This window comes from Pararge aegeria, chromosome Z, assembly GCF_905163445.1.
Source record: "Pararge aegeria chromosome Z, ilParAegt1.1, whole genome shotgun sequence".
In the NCBI taxonomy this organism is placed as follows: domain Eukaryota; kingdom Metazoa; phylum Arthropoda; class Insecta; order Lepidoptera; family Nymphalidae; genus Pararge; species Pararge aegeria.
Genome location: NC_053208.1, coordinates 19334028 through 19356825, shown reverse-complemented (window position 1 = coordinate 19356825; position 22798 = coordinate 19334028). Strand labels below are relative to the sequence as shown.

General features: G+C 35.4%; 1 protein-coding gene across 1 annotated transcript in view; it reads left to right on the top strand.

Moving 5' to 3' along the window:
* The window catches only part of LOC120636643, an 80383-nt gene that overhangs the window by 43405 nt on the left and 14180 nt on the right, over positions 1-22798 (top strand). The window contains exons 7-11 of the mRNA XM_039908207.1: positions 16675-16838; positions 18608-18781; positions 19031-19148; positions 20281-20388; positions 21501-21644. Coding sequence (XP_039764141.1) covers positions 16675-16838; positions 18608-18781; positions 19031-19148; positions 20281-20388; positions 21501-21644 — 708 coding nt within the window. The remainder of the gene's footprint in view (positions 1-16674; positions 16839-18607; positions 18782-19030; positions 19149-20280; positions 20389-21500; positions 21645-22798) is intronic.

The following is a 22798-nucleotide window of genomic DNA, read 5'->3' as shown; positions in this document are numbered from 1 at the left end:
TCTCGTGGGAGGTATGGATTGAAAATTCCCTCCAGGTTGGCAGGTTACACCAATAATTGTTATCACATATCAGTGTTATAATAACAACGGCCTCCTATGCTCTTCGAGGTATGGGAGTGGCGATACCATTTTTTTAATAGAAAATTGACAGACCAAGCACCTGGTATGCCAGTTTGTCACAAAGAAAAGAAGAAAGACTAGAGGAAAACCATCGCCTTTTAACAGAGCTACACTCCAGTGGGAATGCAAGGAAGTCGTCCTACAAAGTGCTGGCCAGCCCTAACCTAAGCAACACCGGCAACCACGGAACCTTCAGACCGGAATACAGCAGCTGCTTGGCGGCAGAATTAAGCATAGTAGGAGACTTACCTGGACTAGCTTTGTAACGAAAAGCTGTACTTATTACTATATATAACTACTACTACTCGTTTTTAGTTTCAAGCTTATTATTTCTTAAACTCTACCCTTTAAAATTGACCCACACCGAGAATCGAACCATCGGGATCCTTAAAAACAGACCAGATTATAAAATAAATGGTTTGATATTGGGATATCTCTCAATTAATTGTCGGTATTAATTCGAAGTGAGAAGTTGTCGTTGATCAAAATAGTGCCTAATAGAGTATCTTAAGCCGTTGATCCCGGTTATAATTACGAATAGTTTAAGCCCGCAATCCCACATCCGAGCAGCCTGAAGATGTTACGCTAATAGATGACACTATAAGTTGATTATAAGTTGTCAGAAATAATGCATGCCATTATGATGTATTCCAATCTAATTAGTCTCATACAGCACCAACTCGGGACTTCGTGCGTGCAATACTCTTACTATCTTAATATTATGTAGGTAGGTACCTACAATCGTGCCTACTAGAATACCTAGTGTACTTACCACCTACAATCAATTTGCCAATAACTATATACTAGGTATAGTAAATATTTAAGGGATTAAATCGATTAATCGGCAGTTCCTTTAAAGTTTTTTTCTTAAACTTAAAATCGGTCGCGCATTTTCAAGTTTGTGCGTTTATTAGTTTATTAGTTATGATATAGAATACAAAAGATCATTATTTATGCCCATCGCACCCAATTTATACTGGGTTAAGCATAGCGTTGTTAGCAGGGAAGTTTTACATTATAATCTTCATTCTATAATAAACTTACTAGATAATTGTAAGTTATCTTATTCAATACTTTTAAATATTTGTAAGTCGAGATCATCGGATTATTGTTGTGTTCGGTAGATATAATTCTATATATTGCCTTTCCGACCTACACGAATGCATCATGGAGATACAATGCCACTATTGAATTCCTAAAATCATATATTCATAGAAATTTGAGGCTTGGGTGCCCCAATTAGGGAGAAGTTGTCTAGATATCCCAAGTTTAAAACTTCTATGTGCGGAATTACGTGCTTACCTACCTAACTGCTTACTTACGGAGACATTATTAAAAATCAATGTTGTTATTCGATTTGTCCGCTTTGGTAAAAGGCAAAGATCGAAGTCAATACAACCTATACAGTGGTAAATATTTGTCTTATAGAATATTGTTTACTTTTCGTTTCCAATTATTCGGGCTAGTTCCAGCGGCCTTCTGAGGGGACTTGCTGGCAGGTTTGCTTGCCAGTACCTATGCCAATGCTATATGCTACACGTGCTTTTCGTTCGGGCTTGCCAGAAGAGTTTTAAATAAACTACTTCGTTAGGCTTTAGTTTACTAATGTTAGTTTTTCAACTTTGTATTTTACTAACAATTTACGATCTAATTCGGTCAAAAATATTATTTTTTTACTTTTCAAGGACAAGGTCTATTTACTTCGCATTCAATTATTGCCCACTGCTACTTTAGCTTATCAAATCGTTTTGCAACATCGGTAACTATTGTCCATTTCACATTTTGCCACTCTTATCATAATAGCTCTCTTCATTGTCCGCGGACCCTTCTTATGAGACACATAGTTAGTGAACAGAGCTGGTTAGAATCCAGAGCGATTAAATCACTTACAAAACTTATTTGATACGTCAAGGATACGATTTTGGTTTTATTTTAAGTTTGTATGTAAATTATTAGAAAAACCGTATTTCGGTAAGTATTCTCTTTTATTTATTGAAAGTTTCACTTTCACATTTATTAAGTGCTTAAAATACTCTTTCAAGAAATTTGAATAGGTATAAATTAAGATTATTTTTAATCATTTTTTAGAAAACGTATATTTTTTAATTCTCAACATTGAAATATGATCGACACGTCTCCCTATACACTTAAAACGCAACCCCTAATTGGCATCCTTTTTTACACTAATCGTTAACTAACACTACCGTATATAGACACTGTTGTAATAAAAGGGACGAAGCGATCGCTTTATATTTTATATTTGCACAACTTCAATACTTATTTAAAATTACCGTTACATAAACATACATTCTATTCACACGTGCACAAACGTCGATGACTTTGCGCCGACTGAGGGGTAAAGAGTTGCAGTGTGACCGTTTTCTAAAAAGGACTATCTACTAAAGCAATAAGTTGTCTATTGTCAACATGTTATTTAATAATGTATTGTCTATTGACAACATATTATTTTAGTAGATACTCCAATTAAAATTATTAAAAACATGAAATAAATAAACCCTAAAGTAAATAAATTGACAAAATAACTCAAATTATATCTAGTTTAAAGAAAGAAAGAAAAGGATGAAAAATCGTCGATACTGAGACTCAGTGTTAATTGTAACATTTGTATCATTAATTAGTTTTAAATAAAATAAAACTGTGACAAAGTATAACTGTGCACTTAAATGCGAAGCACTGGTTTTCAGCCAGCACTCTTATCTAAGCCGTGGCCGAACCCTCCCGGGATAAACAAAACAAAACAATAATTAAAAAGGATAAAAACCGAATGTAAAATCATATATTTAAACAAAAGTTGCACATTTAATACACACAAAACTTAATTACCTATGAACGACATCATCAAAAACAAAATGTAACAAAACTAAGCAATTTTAAATAATTATAATAATTAATAAAACCACAATCAAAAGAATAAAAAATAATATTGATACCTACTATTATATAAACAAAATCAAAAACAAGGATAAAAATTAAATAAAATGTGAGAGTCTATATCGTACATAAAAGAAATAGTATTGAAAAGTACTAAAAGTTGTAAAAACTATATTTTTTTATTAACAATTATTTAAAGTATTTGTTAATTCTATTTATAGACGTTACTTGTTTGCGTAGGAAAGAGGGACGTGCGTAGCAACTGAGGGATGTATTACCTAATATGCATTACAATGTTTCTTGAAATTTCTGATATTTCAACTATCTAACTTGTTAAGGAATTTGCCTGCATAATATTATCGCCAATTTAAGGGTCTGTTTTTTTCCTAACATTTATGATGCATCTAACTTCCACAACGGGGGACCTCAAAAACATATAACATCGGTCGCCGATTTCCCCCTTAAGGAAAAATATATGACGGTTATATATAAGAACTCCCATTTACGAATTCTATTACATCGCTCCATGTTCTGTATTCTGTAATCACTCCATCTGTAAAATATCTGTAAAAACTCGGCTCAGTCGTTCAAAGTTTAACCTGAATTGAAGTAATATTTAAATTAAAGACTTATTAAACCTCCGACGTTCAATATAGTGCACAATATTCCATTAGTCAAGCCCTTTTCGTCAAAAAAACAAAATCAAAATCGGTTCATTCGTTCGGGAAATACGATGCCACAGACAATCACACACATACCTACACATTCACACACAGTCACGTCTCTTATAACCCTGTCAGTTTTTACGTCAGGGGTGAAAAATTATAACTTAAGTTTAAAAACCCCTGTCAATTTTTGGTCTTTCAATATAGTGTACATTATTCTACTATAGAAGCCCTTTAATTTGATACCCACACTGAGGGAGTTGTGAAAAAGTATATAATCCGCCATTTTGTGGCGGCGGCCATCTTGTCATCAATTATAAGTTAGAACACTTCCGACTATTTCATCTTTCAAACAAAACACAGATAATCAAAATCGGTTCATCCGTGCAGGACATACGACGCCGCACACACACACACAGATATACAGACACGGCAAACTTAGCACTCCGTCGTTTTTGTGACATGGGTTAAAAATAAAAAGAGGCATAAAAAAATCATCCCCTGACTGTACGATAGAGTCAAACAAGTGGGGGCCGTTAAACACATTACTAACTCAACTAAATGGACAAGTCTACTACTTATCTCTGTCATTGTTGGAAAAGGATAACAGTTTTTTTAGAATTATCAATTTTTCTAGAGATTTATGTACAACAGCATTGACGCCAATATAGGTTATAATAGAATTCAAAATTTCAAAATCTTCAAATTTGTTTTAGTATAAAAAATTTAACAATTGTTCCAAAAAAATATATCATCTAAAATTATACAAAAATTAATGTAGTGAAATTAATTTTGCGTAGGTTTTATTTTACCACATTGGTAGTAAATATACCTAAAACGGTCACACAGGTCTGGCCACTCATGCGAAAGTCATCGCTTTAAAAGCGTTCCGACAGCGGCGCCTTCTGGCTGTGTTCAATCAACTTGTTAACATATACGCAGTGACTTTCCACACACTTCACTAAGACATTATCATAATTATTATAATTTATGTTTGAGCACGATAACAACATATTAAATCAATGGTTTTAATATTTTAAGAAATGATTAACCTTTAAATGTTTTCATATTATATGGTTTCAAAGCAGACAGAACAAAATTCCAATTTTTTTGATTTTCTGCGGTAAATAAAGTCTTTAGATACCATCACACTTTGCCTTCTCGCTAGCTAACTAAAAGAAGCTCCGTCAAATCAGTCTGCCTTTTTCGTAACAAAGAGAAGTATAAATTAATCCTTTCAAGGTTCTCTAACAGATTGTCGAAATTTTGCCAAAACCAGTTCAGCTGTCTAAGCATTAGCCCGAACACAGACTGAACACTTAACGGGTATTAAGGTACGCTAGAATATCGTTCAAATAATCATGTCAGCTAAAATATATGAGTCAGGTTCTTCAAAATGACAGACAGACACTCCAATTATTTTTATTTGTATAGATTCTAGTTACCTATCTTATCAAAATTAAGGGGCTATCTTCGAATCAATACATGTCAAGGTGAGCTTTACACTTCACAATTGTTGTATGAATAAGATTCAAATAATACAAGCCGTCTTCGAAATGTATCGTGGTCATTTAGGCTGCGGCTATATCACCCTAACAACAAAGCATTACTGGCAAGCAATTCGAGTTTAATGTACGAACGTACGTACGAGTTTAAAGCCGCGTGGGAAACAATTAGAAAATCTTCAGATTAGACAAGAATTACCATCGACATCTCCCATTCTCGTCTCACTACAGGGCACGGGTGTCGGAATGAGATTTGTTAATTAATTAAATAAATATACTACGACAATACACACACCGCCATCTAGCTCCAAAGTAAGCGTAGCTTGTGTTAACGGGTACTACGTTGACTGATGAATATTTTTATGAATAATATACATAATATACAGATAAACACCCAGACACTGAAAAACATAAATGTTCATCACACAAACATTCAGTCGTGGGAATCGAACCCACGGCCTTTGACTCAGAAAGCAGGGTCGCTGCATACTGCGCCGATGGGCGGCAAATTAAAAGATTATGGAGAGCTCTCAGGCGTGCAGATTACCTCACAATACTTTCTTTAACAGTTAAAGCAAGGGATATTCATTGGTTACAATTAACCCATAATATAGATGTACGAAGCATTATCCACGAGACTGTAGCCGCCTCGTAAATAAATATTGTATAAAAAAGCTCTGTAAGCAACGCTACAGCAATTTCCTTTGTGTTCTTAGAACTCACAAATACAGTCACCTCGCGGAGTCTTACAGAGGGCTTAACTTCCATTGTTACAGACAAAGGACTTATTGCTGTTGTCCTTTTAAAGCCAACGGGCATTTTAAAAACTGACCGATGTTGTGTTTTTCATTACTCATTTGTCATTTAGCATTGCTCTTAGGCATGCAGGTTTCCTCTTAATGATTTCTATCACCGTTAAAGCTGTGTGTAGCTGATATTCAATTCTTAAAACGCACTGAATTAGAAATCTCTCGAAATCCGAAGAATCTCGAAAGCGGGCTACCTGTTAGGGAGTATTGTAGTCATACTCCTAAACGGTTTCCACGCAATAACGCATCAAATTCAAAATTCAAATTCAAAATTTCTTTATTCATGTAGGCCTATCACAGGCACTTATGAAGCGTTCATACATATTTGTTTGCATAATTGTAACGGGATGGTGATAACTTCGTTCGCCAACTTAAATCTAAAGCTACGAGGGTTCCAAACGCGCCCTGGTCTAAGAAGAGCCCACAACAAACTTAGCCGGGTAAATTTATTTTTTTGTTATCACCATCTTCCAGTAAATTTATATTAAGCTATGAAGCTAGAGCAATTCACACCCAAGCTTTTTTATCGTTTAAATAATCCTTAATGTTATAATAGGATTTTTCTGTAAGCTTACGTTTTATATAAACAAATACTGACATCGGAAAACTAAATCGCTAAGCACGTCTTTGTCTGTAGGGTCTTAACTAGCCACAGCCAAAGCCTCCCATCTGACCAGACAGAGGAAATTCAGAAATAATAAATTCCCGAATTACCCCCGCCGGGAATCGAACCCGGGACCTCCTACTTGAATTCACAGCGCTCACCGTTGCGCCAGGGAGATCGTCAAAACTAAGCGAATAGGGAAATGTACCGAAGAACGGGCAGCAGTTTCACTGTGATACTACTGACTAATGCATTATCAATGCGTTTGTCTAGCATGGGGATAGTGAGCAAACACTACAGTATGAGGCCGGGCACTGAGATGACAAACCAATTATATTGCCACACCCTGAGTGTGGCAATATAATTGGTTTGTCATCTTTTAATCTTAATATATATAAATCTCTTGTCACGATGTTTGTCCGCGATGGACTCCTAAACTACTTAACCGATTTTAAATTATATTGGCACACCGTGAGCAGTCTGTTTCAACTTAAGTGATAGGATAGTTTAGATTTTTAATTATAGTCGCAATTTTATTTTATTGCAAATTATTTTTCTATAATTAATTGACAGTCACATGTTATATATATATAATACTACTATACTAATTTAAGGCTTAGCGATACTGAATGCTTTAAAAACAAAATCAAACGCAGACGAAGTCGCGGGCAACAGCTAGTTATTAATATATTTCAGTCTTAGGTTGGCAGATTTGTCTATGGCGTCCGTACCTTTAGTTATGATTCTGAGTCTAGCTAGTAAATAAAAACTAAAGCTCAAAGGGTTCAAACGTCAAGAAGCCAAGACAACAGACTTATCTTACCTTAATGGCATCTTTTGTTTTGCCACAATATCACCTTGTCAACTTCGGGTTAGTACCCTTTGCGTCTAAGGCGCTATTGTCACATATTATCATGTTAGACATGTAACTTAATACAAAAATCACCTCTCCAATACAATAGTTGTCATTTAACACAATGAACCCTCTCAACACCAATTTCTCGTAAACAACACCCTCTTTGCCACAAAAGATTGAATAGACACTGTCTAAGAAAAGGGAGGTATTCATATAAAAATATTCTTAACTTAATTTCATCAATGTATTTGGTTTTTTCGCATTCACTTTCGGGGGAGCGAGTTCGAATCCCAGCACGCACCTCTAAGTTATGTGCGTTTTAAGCAATTCAAATATCACTTGCTGCAACGGTGAAGGCAAACATCCTTTAGAAAAATGCATACCTGAGAGTTTCTCCATAATATTCTCGAAGATGTGTGAAGTCCACCAATCCGCACCAATCATTGTAGGAGAAGATTTTGGAGCCTGCTTTGTAGTGGGCCGGTAATGGGTTGCTGAGATGAAGAATATCATTTTATCTGGTGGCGCAAGTGAAGTTATTTACATATTGAACGAATAAAACTTTTGCTTAGATATATACGCACGGCAAGCGCCACGCTTAAGCCTCATTTTGGTCCCACTTATTATCACTAATATGTAATAATAAGCGTTAAAGCCCACAAAAAAGAATTAGGCCAGTATGGTGGGTTTATTACTAAATTCAAAATTTCAAATTCATATTAAAACATTATTTATTCATGTAGGCCTATCACAGGAACTTATGAAGCGTTCAAACATATATGTTTATTTTTAAATAAATAAATATAAATATACTACGACAATACACACATCGCCACGTAGCCCCAAAGTAAGCGTAGCTTGTGTTATGGGTACTAAGATGACTGATGAATATTTTTATGAATAATATATTACATAAATAATTAGAATATACATATAAACACCCAGACACTGGCAAACATTCATGCTCATCACACAAACATTTTCCAGTTGTGGGAATCGAACCCACGGCCTTCGGCTCAGAAAGCAAGGTCGCTGCAAACTGCGCCAATTGGCCGTATGGTAATCTTAACCATATATTTTCCTAAATAAATTGTTTTTGGAAAAAATTGCTTAGATCAGTATTTCAATACATTTTCGCAATAGAAAACAAATTTAGAATGACAATGTTAACTTTAACAAGTCCGGTTTATTTAGTTTGTACTAGAAAGTTTTTTTTAGAAACCATACGTTTTGAGATTCAGAAGAAGAAGACAAAACATTGCCAATCTATACAACCTCTAAGCGGATATTTATGTAGACACCTTCGATTAGGTACTTTGGTAATTTTTTTTATTACTTAAATTTACTAGACACAGATATTTACTGCAACCGTATAAAAAAACCAATAAAAAAAAAAACATTTTACTTCATATAGACGACGACGATTAGAAATCATCAATTTCATTGCGAATTGCAACGTCGCGTACTCAAACCGAATCCGGTCATGACACGCTATTAAAAGGGAATGTCGGCTACCTATTGAAGGTGCTAATAGAACAGAAATTACTTCTTTGTAGTGAAAATTGCTAGGTTGTGACCAATACACAGCTAAGTTTGACTAGTTTGACAGCTAAGAAGAGTGTGGCGGTAAAAATTGTCATCAAGCTTTTTTATTCTTACCAAAATAACATACCATTAGGTAGCCCTTATGGTGGGGAATTATCACCATCATCATCACATCAACCCATTACTGGCCCACTACAGAACACAGGTCCCCTATCAAAATGACAAAGGGTTAAGGCCGTAATCCACCACGCTGGCCCAGTGCAAATTGGTGGACTCTTACACAACTTTGAGAACATTATGCAGAACTCTACTATCTTTAGTAGAATTAACTTAATTCATTGAAAGTTTTATTATACAACGTTTTATTATATAAATATCGCAGAAATAAAAATATTTCTAAATAATTAAATGAACATCACTAAATAGCTTTCACTAAACTTTAAATTTGGGATTTTTGTACAATTAAATCACCGGAATGAGCTGATAGCCGGGTGATAACTTCGTTCGCCAACTTTAAGCTACGAGGGTTCTAAACGCGCCCTGTTCTAAGAAGAGCCCACAAAAACTTAGCTGGGTATTTTTTTTGTTATCACCATCTGTGAGATGGTCCAGTGGATAGGAGCTCTACTTCATTTTCGGGGGCCGTGTTCGAATCCCAGCACGCACCTCTAACTTTTTTAAGTTATGTGCGTTTTAAGTAATTAAAATATCACTAAAAGAAAGTTTATTTAAATATCACAAAAAAAAAACTAAATAATTAAAGAAATGGTCATCATAAACATAATTAAATTAAATACCTTTCACTAAACTTTAAATTTGGGATTTTTGTACAATTAAATCACCGAAATGAGCCCGCAGTCTATGACAATTGAATGCTTTACTCATTCAATTGTCAAAGTCTGCAGGCTGTCAAACCTTATAGCTAACTTCAGGGTGTCCGTTTTTAGAGATGCGATGTGCGCGCGCATCGTAAAAATTACTTATCATTTTTCCCTCACGCGCCAAAAGAAGTATGACTTAAAAGAAAACCATAACCGGTGCATCCTAACATCTAATATCTTCTTTTATCTGATATTCACAGAAGCATTTAATATATATAATGTTTGTTCGGTTTTTGTATCATAATTGTGTTAAGTATTTTTACTAAGAAATTCAGTAAAACGCAGAAGTATAGCGAATAATATGTCCTCTATCCCTATCCAAAGTTAAGATCGTTTGAGCTTTTAAAAACTTATAACGTTACCTCAACTGTCATTGTAAAGCAATATTCCGTAACGAACTTGCAAATGACGTTTAATTATTACAGGCCGAGTTTCCATTATAGGACGATAATAACATCGATAACCGAGAAATCAGTGATAGGCTCCAGGTGGCTTAATTGCGTCTTAACATAGTTACCACCAACCGAAACCACCGTCATCGTCGAAAACCACAAATGAAACAAATCTATTATTATTATTTAACTCTTTATTTGTACACCAATATGAAGTTAGGAAAATAAAAAAATACAAAGACAGAAGTAGAATACAAAAGACGGCCTTATCGCTTTGTAGCGATCTCTGCCAGGCAACCATTGGATTAGGACAAGATGAGCGAGCGAGAGCGTAAACAAATCTATGATAATGTCATGTTTACCTTTGCTTAATACCTTTGTTTTATAGTCCAATTATTGACGTATTTGAAGGCCGATCAGCGCAGTGACCCTGCTTTCTCAGTCCAAGGCCGTGGGTTCGATTCCCACAGCTGGACAATGTTTGTGTGGTGAACATGAATGTTTTTTGTTTATCTGTATATCATAACAAACACTTATAATCTACTAACATGAATCTCTATATTATAAGTATTTATGTATATTATTCATAAAAATATGCATCCGTCACCCATAACACAAGTTATACGCTTAATTGGGGGCTAGATGGCGATGTGTGTATTGTGATAGTATATTAATTTATTTTAACTTTGGAAATAAAATTATGCACTAAATTTAAAACTCGTGTCAGAGGTATTATTATAGACATTTAGTACATAGAAAATGTTATTAGGAATATATACGGGTTGTTCCCATCAACACTATGTACATCACAGAGAAAATTCACGAAAACTACAAATACAATAGAGCATACAATTATACAAACACCCATATCTCTACTGAGCGATGAAATCTAGGCAACTAAATCCGAAAAACAAAATTCTGTAGATGCATGGTCTTACAAGTTATATAATATACACTAATAACATATAAATATCGAATATGGTATTTATTCATTATTATTATCTAGGTTCATATAAAATTACAAATAGACTTTTATAAATAGGGGAGGCCGGGTTAAAATCGTATAGTTAAGGGGGAGAGGTTGTAGAACAACAATTGTAAATGACCAAATTTATTGAATCAACACATATAACTCGTTAGTCTCCTAAAAATACGTTAACCATAATACATTAATCAAATATCATTGGACTAATACTAAGAACAATGATTAACACAATATTTTAGCGATTATTTGTCACTGTCATCATGCCTTTTGTTAGATTTACGTTCCTCTGTCAAAAAACTCACTACCGGACCTAGCAGACAAAAAAGCAGTAAGGCTTGGTTCATGCACAAAAAAGAGCAAGTGACACGGAGGCACATAAGCCCTCTACGCTGCAACGCAACCAGCTTTTTTTTTACTTTATTATTAACTGGCTGGTCCACGCGGTTTCACCTGCGTTAATTAATTGACGAAAACGTTTTATAGGTATAATAATTGTTGGACCTAACAGATAGGCCAACTGATTGTAAGTGGAAAACTAAATAATAAAAATAAATAAATAAATAAATATTGACATTACAAACATCGCCATCTAGCCCCAAAGTAAGCGTAGCTTGTGTTAGCTGATGTATAATTTTTATATATTTTACATAACTACTTAAAATAATTATATTTTATTATATATATTATTACAATACACACATCGCCATCTAACCCCAAAGTAAGCGTAACTTGTGTTATGGAAAACTAATGAATATTCTTTTATTAATAATATACATGAATACTTATATAATATATAGATAAACACTGAAAAACATTCATGTTCATCACACTAACATTTTCCAGTTGTGGAAATCGAACCCACGGCCTTGGACTGAAAAAGCCGGCTGCCAACTGCGCCAATCGGTCTTCAAATACGTCAATGATTAGAATATAAAACAAAAATAAAAAAAAAAATGCAACACCTGCTTATTACGATTTTCTCCCAACACATGGACAAAAACGTTTACTAGATAAGAAATCATATAACTCTTCTGAATCATACTCGGTGCAGCCTTTATGGGTTTACACCCCGTACATCGCACCGAACCTACCTCCACGCGGCTTACTCCATACTACATTTCGAGACAACACAGTCAAATATTACCAAACGTCTTTCGATTTTTTCTTTTCATGTTAATTAAGCGGGTGATTTAGATGGAGTTTGGGTGTTTTATTCTGTGAGTTAGTTACTACGAACAAACAATAATTACAAAAACACAAAGTTGGTTCATATTTAAACACCCGATCCCCAATCGTATATTGCCGGTTTTAACCCAAGGTTCAATGTTTAAGCAAATCAGAAAACACATAATAATATAAGGTAAATCAATAATGCCGGTGTAAATACGGCAAAAATACCGAGTAAATACAGGCTCTATAACATCTTTGGGTGGCCACTTACCTGTATTCTTCGTTAATTTCGCTATTACTTTAATCACTTGAAGTTGACCAAAAATAATAAAATGTTGACATTTGCGCGCGAATTCGCGTGCCTGCGGCGTCAAGTGTTTGTTGACAAATAGCTCCCAATGGTCGACGCCGCTGAACGGAGTATGGCGCGGGAAATACGAATATAAGTATGCTTTACTGTTTTACCCCGGTATACGGTTATGTACGGCAGGGTGATTACGTATCTTACAACAGGCTTGCGACAGTCGTGAATCTTGCAACTTTGCTGTCAAACGTCACTTTTGTATACAAATAGTAACGTTTAACTGCAAAGATTGCAAGATTGTCGTTTACTCACCCTGCCAGTCTCCCCTACACAAATAGATAAAACCCTCATATTAGATAGATATAGAATCCTTCCTATAGTTTTATTCAAATGTGTTTAACTGTTTCGAATCAAACACCGTAATATTATTTTATTTTTTGCATTTAATTCTGTATCTGTTTATTGATACTGCGTGGCGCGAACCGCGAAGCCACGACGCCACGATGCGCGCCTCCAATCAAAAACTTAAGAAAAGAAGTTTTATTTGTATGATCAATAAAGTTTCTTTTAGAATACATTTTATATGTCGGTTACGCTTAACGTAAAATGGTGGCCCGTCTCGTGGCACGTCTATCTATACATTTATTCTCATCGCGCGAAAATACGCTCAATCTCCCAAATCAACTCGACGTCGGAATGACATGCTGGCTATATTTTTGGCTATAGGCTTCGGACGGTTCTAGTTCACGTCTTTGTCACGTGCCGCTAAGCTATTTAGCGTTCCGGTATGATGTCGCATAGAAACCAATGAGATTGCAGTCAAGGGATAACTTGTTGTAGTGTAAAAAATAATAGTTCATTAGCATTAATAAAAGTAATATTAGGTACCAAATTTTAAAGCTAAGGTACTAAATGGGTTTTTATAGGTATTTTCTAAATGTATATATTAGGTCTACCGGAAAGTTCTGTCCGTTTTAGAATGAAACAAAGGTATACATTTTTTCATACTTTGGATAAACTTTATTGAATAATATAATTGCCATCATTATTTATGACTTCTTGCCAGCGTGATGGCAATTTGTATATCCCATTTTTTTTAAATATCTTATTTCTAGAGGCCTTGTCTGATATCTTCTTCGTTCTTGAATTGTTTGCTCCGCAAGAAATTTTGTAAGGACAGAAACAAGTGATAATCAGATGGTGCTAGGTCCGGGGAGTATGGTGGATGCGACAGAATTTCCTCTAACATGATCTTGACATTATCGTCGTCGATCAAAGATGGTCGCCCAGAGCGTGGCTTATCAGAAAGGTCGAAATCACCAAATTCAATTCACACGTGAAATTTTTCGAACCATTTTCTGCATGTTCTATCAGAAACTGTACCTTCACCAAACACTTTAAATAAATTTCTATATGCTTCTGTAGCATTTCTTCCTTATTGGTATTCAGACAATTTACAAAATACAGTAGCGTTAATGAAGCCGTGCCGGTAGCCATGGGTACACGATCGCGTCTCACTAAATACTAACAAGAATGATCTTAGTTTTAGTTCACCTGCGACGAAAATGTGTATACATAGTTAGCGATCAAGAGAGAGAGCCAAATATGTGTCACAGAAATATGCGCATACTTGTTGAAACTACTGGTTACCGGAGCGGACAGAACTTTCCGGTAGACCTATTATAATTTAATGCAGATCGGTAACCTTTTTATTTTGAATAACACCTTAAGAGCTAATTTCAAAGCGTCTGATCATTATAATCTAATAATATATTAAGGACCCCACTGCTGACCTCGTCTCTCATAGGAGACAGAGATTGAGAGCATAGATCCACCACGCTGCTCCAATACCGACTGGTGGGCTTTAACGATTATTATCCTGTATTATTATCCATTATAACCGGGAAGACTTCTCAACACAACCTATTCCCAAAATCTGGGCCGGTACCGAGCTATTTTTAAACAGAAAACCCCAATAAAAACTCTTCGCTCCACCTGGATATCGAATTTGGGACCTTGTGATCATTAAATGAACATGGTAACAACTAGACCTACGAGGCAGCACAAAAAGAAGCGCCTGACCTGTACTCACAATTTCCAGTTAACTTTTAATAACTAAAAAAAACATGGCGTCACATTTCCTTTGACCATCGTTGCTATCAACGCAATCTGATCAAATACAAAACAATTAAAACAAAATTGTAAAACGTGAAAGTTAGTTAAAGTCGGCTCAGATGGCGTTTGACGTGTGTCACGTTCAGATTCGCCAAATTCATATTGCTCTTTCAAACCCCACGTTCCATTCGAATGTTTTGCTTTATTTGGTGTAAACTTACTCAGAGTTAGACTGGAATAGCCTCGTGTCGGCAAGCGTTATTCGTTTGACTACGAAAAAGTAATTCAATAAGCTACAATTTCAAATTTTGTGTGCTACTACCAACGCTTAAAGCAGTATCATTTTAATATTTTATGCGTACATTACATGCAAAATATGTACATTTTAGTGGGAAAAACTTAATTCGTAAACTTTAAACTAAAGCTACAAAGGTTCCAAACGCACCCTGGTCTACCTCAACCGACAACAAACTTAGCCACGAAATTCATTTATCGGAAATAACACTGCGATCAGCAATGGAAGTAAACCCATTGTTAAGTTCGTGTATACCTAGAAAGGGTCTTGTTTTTATTTCTAAAGGGGTAGCAATCGGCCCGACCGACAGTAGAAATACTTTCTGGTGGGTCGATTTCGAATCACGCTCCTTTTCTTTTCTAAGTTATGTACGTTTAGCTTCAAAGGTGAAGGAAAAACATCGTTAGGAAACCTGCATGCCTGAGAGTTCTACATAATGTTCTCGAACACGTGTACAGTCCACCAATACGCACTGGGCCAGCGTGGTGGACTGCGCCCTGAACCCTTCTTATTGTGAGAGGAGATCCGTGCCCTGTAGTGGACCGGCCGGTTTATATCATATCAACATTAAGTGAGCGGATGGTGATATTTACTGAAATATTAAGTGAGCGGATGTGTTCTGGCGACTAGAAAACTTGGGCACTATTATCTTCCTGCTTCTACTAATTCCTAGTCAACATATAGGCAATAGAAGAAGCAAGGGGACAACGATACTATACTTTTGTGTAGCAATTTGCTATTTATCTCATTGGATTTTATAGTCGCTCACATGGTATACAATTTTCAACCGACTTAAAAAAGGAGGAGATTTTTTACTCAACAGTATGTTTTTTGAATTTTTTTAAACATATCTGTTAGTCGATTATTATTATTATATTCACTGCGCCAATTATTAACCGATTTTAATACCTTTTTTCTTGTTTGGTACGTTTATACTTCAGAGGAAGACTCTACCATTTTAATTTGGTGAAGATTTATTGAAGGGATCTTGGAAAAATCGAAGGAACTCTTCGAATATTATAGGCATACCTATAGCAAATTTGAGTATCTTTTTATTGTGCAATTTCTTTTGGAAAGCACCTTTACCTTTCCCTGGGGAAAGGATATAAATTTGTCTTCTCCCACAGCTTTATCAACTATCAAAGCACTGGCGCACAAGTGGAAATAATATCCAAATAATATATGTGTATTAATAAACGGGGGTAAACTTCTCCTATTCCATGTTCCAGTGATTTAGCAGGTGGGCACATTATATATATCTTGTCAGGGGATATAATCGGGGGATATAACTTTTATCTCCCGCCCGTGCTAGCCCTGCTGCCAATGCCCTGCTGCGTATAGGCCCGATTGGAATGGTTTTAGCTTTAGATTTAAGTTCACGAACGTAGATATAAACATATATGTATATATCTACGTTCGTGATGGCGATTCTGCATGAATAAGCAATTTTTGATGTTATCATAGTTTCCGTGCGTTATTATCATAAGTTGCTTCACTTTCGTCAAGCTTAAAACGTTATTGAATAATTTGTTCTAGGTTTTCGTCGCTGCAGCGCATGCCCTTCAAAGTAGCGGCAAAATGCTGAACATTAACCCGAAAAAGTTATTTGCCAACATCTCTGACGTGCTTAACGCCAGCTTATGCTTCTGGAATGTAACTTTCCTCCCCATGATCCTGAAAGCGGTCGAGCATCAACGGCCGTAAGTTGACCAGATACCATTTATACTAATTAGAACAGAATTAAACAACAAGGGGTATCTTATTCACTGAAACGTTTTTTATTGGCGGGCCGATTGGCGCAGTGGGAATCCAAGGATTCATCACAAACACAGTTTACATTTGTGGGACAACTGGAAAATGTGTTTGTGATGAACATGAATGTTTATCAGTATCGGGGTGTTTATATGTATGTTATAAGTATTTACGCGTATGTTATTATTGATACAAATTTGATTGTATGAATTAATATACATACATATATCATCTGTCATATTAGTACACAAAACACAAGCCAAGCTTACTTTGGGCTTGGCGGCGATGTGTATACTGTCGTAGTATATTTATTTATTATTTATTATCGTAGCGCATGCTAGCTCGCCAATACGTCACACACTGTCTGTCTTATCAATGCTGTCCTAGAAGTTTCTAAACCTAATATCGAAGTGTTTGCTGATGAATGAATAAAGATCATGAGTGAGTGTCTAGAGTTTTGTGACAAGTTGGTGTAAATGTAAATCAATAATTCTTTTAATTTGTTTTAGTTTTCCTTCTTAATATTGGTTACTTGTTTTATTTTTTTCCATTTTGTTGTGTTGTTCTATTTTTTATTTATCTAATTTGATTAGTGTAATTGGCTTTAGGCCGTTCTAATTAATTTTAAAAAATAATCTCCGTAATAAAAAAATCGATATCGATATTTTTTCTTTTCATTTCTGGATGATTCTTTTACCTGAAGTGTCGCATCGAAAAGTACATGCAGCAGCTCATAGATGAATTGAGATACAGAAATTTTATAATTTACTGAGGAATTTTAGCCCAAAATCGAATATTAATACAATAACATTATTTTAAATTTAATACTAAAATACCAGTCAACATTTCATTTTGGCAGGATTTGAATCCTTATCTCTCTGGCTGTGTCAGCCTGATTGCTTTACCAATTAAAATTTCAAATTAATTAAATCAATATAATCAAAAACCTTCGATATCAGATTGAATTTAGTAGTGCTATGTTTATTACAAATTCGGAGATAAGCCACGGTCCACCCATCCGTAAAAATTAAACGTCGAAATGTTGATCATATTTGGAAGAATTATAATATGTATCTATACATATAATTAATAAATCCATACTAATATGATAAATGCGAATGTGTGTCTTTTTATTTTGTTTGTTTATTGCTATGTTCGACTCACTCACTGCGCCAAGCTGGACAAAATTTGATAGAGTTAGCTACGAAGTTTGACGGCCGATTGGCGCAGTGGTCAGCGACCCTGCCTTCTGAGTCCAAGGCCGTGGGTTCGATTCCCACGACTGGAAAATGTTTGTTTGATAAACATGAATGTATTTCAGTGTCTGGGTGTTTATATGTATATTATAAATAAATATGTATGTTATCCATAAAAATATTCATTAGTCATCTTAGTACTCATAACTCAAACTACACTTACGTTGGGGCTAGATGGCGATGTGTGTTGTCTTAGTATATTTATTTATTTACAAAAACTTCTAACAGAAAAATGCTTGGAGGATTTTATTTTTTTATTGTTACTGTTTCTGTTCATGTAAAAAAACTCATAAAAAGCTTATCCCTGTAATAGAGATTTCTGCCACCTTCCCTCGGAGATTAGGGAGGTGTCATAATACAATAGTGGCGATACAGTTAATGCTACAAGTTTCGCTTCATAACATCACTAGGGCATTAGCAAATGCGGCTTACTATAATTAACTTTAATTATTTATTTTCAGGTTCAACACAGATCTAATGTACGAAGGATTTAGCCGGTTTAATAACATACTTTCTCCATATGAGCTGTATCTTATGGAGCAAAACAACATTCTCGAATATTACAAATCCAAGAAAAAAGACCCTGAATTTTCATTGTACCTGTCCTGGTGTTATAATCACCGTGATAGCAACAGGTGAGTCTAGTTTGTTTTTACTAAAGCAGTCGAAGGACGATGTGTTGCCAGTGATTCAACTTTCCAAGGAAATTTAGTGTTGCCTTGTTCAGTTGTCTTAACTGAACAAGTTGCAAAGTTATAATGGCTATGGCCACGTACTTCGGAGAACCTATGGACATTGGGGTCCAAAGATCCTCGAGTGGACATCCTGCACTGGAAAATGCAGCGTTTTTTTAAACAATTAATAATTCTTATATTCTATTTCAGGCTTCACCTGAACGATTTCCTGGCAAAGCCATTACAAAGATTGACTAGATACAGCTTATTGTTGAAAAGAATTAGAGATCATACACCAGCACCAGAAAGTATTATGCTCAAGGGCATGGTAAGTGCAGTAATATTTTTCGTCTTCAATATAATATTTTTTTGTTGGTGATCGCAGAAGATGGTAGTGGTAACAGCACAGAGGACCGCGGAGTTTCATCTCACACACTTTCTAGGGGCGCGGCGAAATTCGGTCTAAAGTCTGGTGGAGTATTGTTGGCTTCCTATGCTTTTACCTTTCCGCTTCTTCTCCTTCTTCTTTTTGGTCGGCGTTGTTGGAGTCGGTATTAGTGTCCCCGTTGTGGGGTAGGAGGTCGTGGGGGTATCTCCGGTCTGGAAGGAAGGCGTGCCAGGGGGCTATGTCCCTTATGTGGGAGAAATTTGATGTTTCAGCTCGTGCAAACATGCCCTGTGCGAGGCGTTCTACGAACTGATCTATTTCCTCGTCACGTAGGTCTCTCTTGATGGTAGAGTTCCGTACGTATCGAGCGTTTGCGAGTCTACGTAGAGTGATCGACTGTTGAGTTCTGAGAGTATTTCCCTAGCCAGAGTACCATGCGGGTGTGGCGTACGTAAGGATGGGGCGTATATAGGTCAGTGGGAAGTGGCAGGCGTGACCTCAGCACAGTACAGAGGACTTTGCTGCTCGTTCTGCTTTTTTTTCCCTTAGTCGCCTCGTACGACACCCAGGCAACACCCAAGGGTGGTGACAACTGTATTCTGATCAGCGTCAAAACACGGCACATTTTTTATTTGTAATTTAAGTTTTGCTTCGTGCTACAAACAGCTTTAACAATATTTGTGTAACGACTGTCGGTTACGACTTCAGCCTCCCTTCTGGGGACACTGAGTTCGATACCTGGCACGCACGCATCTCTAACTGTTTGAAGTTATGGACGTTTAAGTGAGTCCTGTTTTCTGAGTCGATGGCTGTGAGTTGGATTCCCAAAACTGTAAAATGTTTGTGTGACGAACATGAATGTTTTTCAGTTTCTGGGTGTTTAATAATATTAAGTTAGTTATTACCATAACTCAAGCTGAGCTAACTTTGGGGCTAGATGGCGATGTGTGCACTGTCGTAGTATTTATTTATGTATATTTATCACTTGCTTTAACAGTGAACTTAATATCTTATTTATATTCTTTACGATAAATAAACTCATTAATAAATTTTACAAAAATAACATTCACAGGAAAACTACGTTAAAAAGTACCTCACAAAGGTTAATATGTCGGTGAGGAAGAATGAAGAATGCCATAAAATTAAAAAGTTGCAGTCGTCACTGGATTTTCACGACAGCGTAAGTAGCTGATGTCTTACAGTAGAAGTGATTATATTTTATTTTAATAATATTTAATAATAAAATAGCACTAGCACCAGGCCAAGAATTACTAAACTTATTTAAAAAAAATAGGGCTACACAAAATTTTAAAAAGAAATTTAAGTTATAACAAAAATAATTAATAATTCATCACTTATAATGCAAACTGCAATTTAATACCGCTTATTATTTATATTTTTTATATTACAGATTGCTTATGACCAACTTCTTGAAATTACTTACACTAATTGCATGAATGGCAAAGTTAAAAAAAATGAGTTAATTAAATGGTTGTGTCACTAGTAAGAGTAGGATACTTTCGAGTAAAAATAAATGTAATCCGTCAAGCTAGAAGTAAAGGGAATCGCGGACATACCTAGGTTAACATAAATTCAAATTCATAATAATTTATTTCTAGTAGGCCTAGATATAAGCACTTAAGAAACGTGAAGTCCTAGCGATAATCATAATCTTTAATTTTTTAACAGCTGGTCTAGAGTCATCAAATAAGTTATAGGTTTGAAGACCTCCCACGCGCAGTGGTGAGCGCCGTTGTCTTATGAGTGGAGGTCTCGGATTTGGTTCCCGGCAGGGGCAATTTGGGAATTTATAATTTGTGAATTTTCTCTGGTCTGGTCTGGTGGGAGGTGTCCGTGGCCCGTTTGGCGGTGGCTAGTTACCACCCTATCGACAAATACGTTCTGCTAAGCGATTTAGTGTTCGGTGCATTGTCGTGTAGAAACCGGGGTATGACTACCATACTCTCTAATAGGTTAGCCCGCTACCATCGTAAACTGCATCATCACTTACCACCAATTGAGATTGCAGTCAAGGGCTCACTTGTAGTGGAAATAAAAAAAATAAACAAGAGTCTGTGCTATGGCTAGTTTTTTAGTTAAATATGTGTTTTTATTACTAACTTATTAAAACTTAATACTAACACTATCTTAAGTTATAAGTATAACTAAACTAACCTTCTAGCTTAAAATCAGTTAAAAATCTCGAATTATATTTATAATTAAATATAATGCTAAAGCATTTATACATGAATTACAATTTTAATTAAATATATTTTTTTATTTGCCTTCTAGAACTTCAGAGATGATGAACTAGATCGGGTGTTCAAATTGTATGCGACCATCAATTTGACAAGACCCATGCTCTTCTGTCGCCCGAACCATAGCCGCAGCCTGATCTACGAAGCCAATATGCGATTCCGTGACGGCACGAAGGAGGCAAGATTCATCAAAATTAGATCTTATTAATAGTGTTAATATTGCAGATTCCATAACGATTTCACGATAACTAAACTTTAAATAAAAATACCAGAAAGCTCTCGGTCTGTAATTGTCTACATCAAAAATAACAGTTTTTGTTCTAAGACTTTTTTTAGTTTGTGAAATTTTAAATAATCTATATTTGACATAGATACTCTACTTGTTACTACTCTGTAATGTAACATCGGCAAAAGCGCCCGAACCGCAACTCTAAAGTGCGGTCACTGACCAGACTACGCGACGTTGTCCAATCACATGTATTTGTTTCCACAGTGTAGTGTCACTTTACAGATATAAAATGATTTATTAATATTTTTGTATGAAACAAATTATAACTAAATTTTGAAAAGTCGTAGAACAAAAGTTGTTAGTTTTAATGATAGGAACTACAATGCCAAGAGTTTTCTGGTATTTTTTTATTTAACCCCGCACCAAGTTGGGTATAACCATATAATACCTGTCATGGTTAATTTTGTAGCAGAAACACAAAGGAACTTTAAGCCCGAGCCTGTCTACTTAAGGTTTGTTATCACGTGAATAACCTTGAGTGTTTACCCGGAGACTGAGAAACATTCATGTTCGTCATACAAGCATTTTCAAGTTTCCAGTCTTAGACTCAAAAAGCAGGGTCAGGTCAACATAAAAAAAATTAAATACAACAATTTAAAAAACTATCTACTCAGATTATTTTTAATTTGTTATTAAAAATCGCATGAATCTGAAAAGTTTTTTAAGCATTTTCTATAGGTGTTTCCACCTTTTAGGTAAGTCTCTTTATTTTATCTTTGCCGACTGAAACATGTGCTTATGATATTGAGTTATTCGATTAATCTCGTGAACATATAATCAAAATCTTTATTATTTTGTACCTATAATGAGAGCCAGCGAATTATTTATTTCACAATTGTTCTAACGAACGTTCTTTTGCGAATGCAGGGTTTATCTATGAACTTACGTTTTTTAGTCTTTTATTTAAAAATTCCGGAAGTTTAAAGTTTTTGAACTTTCTGATATTTAAATATAAGATTAAAGATTATCAATCATTAATTCATGACTTAATTAGTTTTCATTACTGAACGCATCGGAATGTATTGCATTGCAAGATCCTCTGG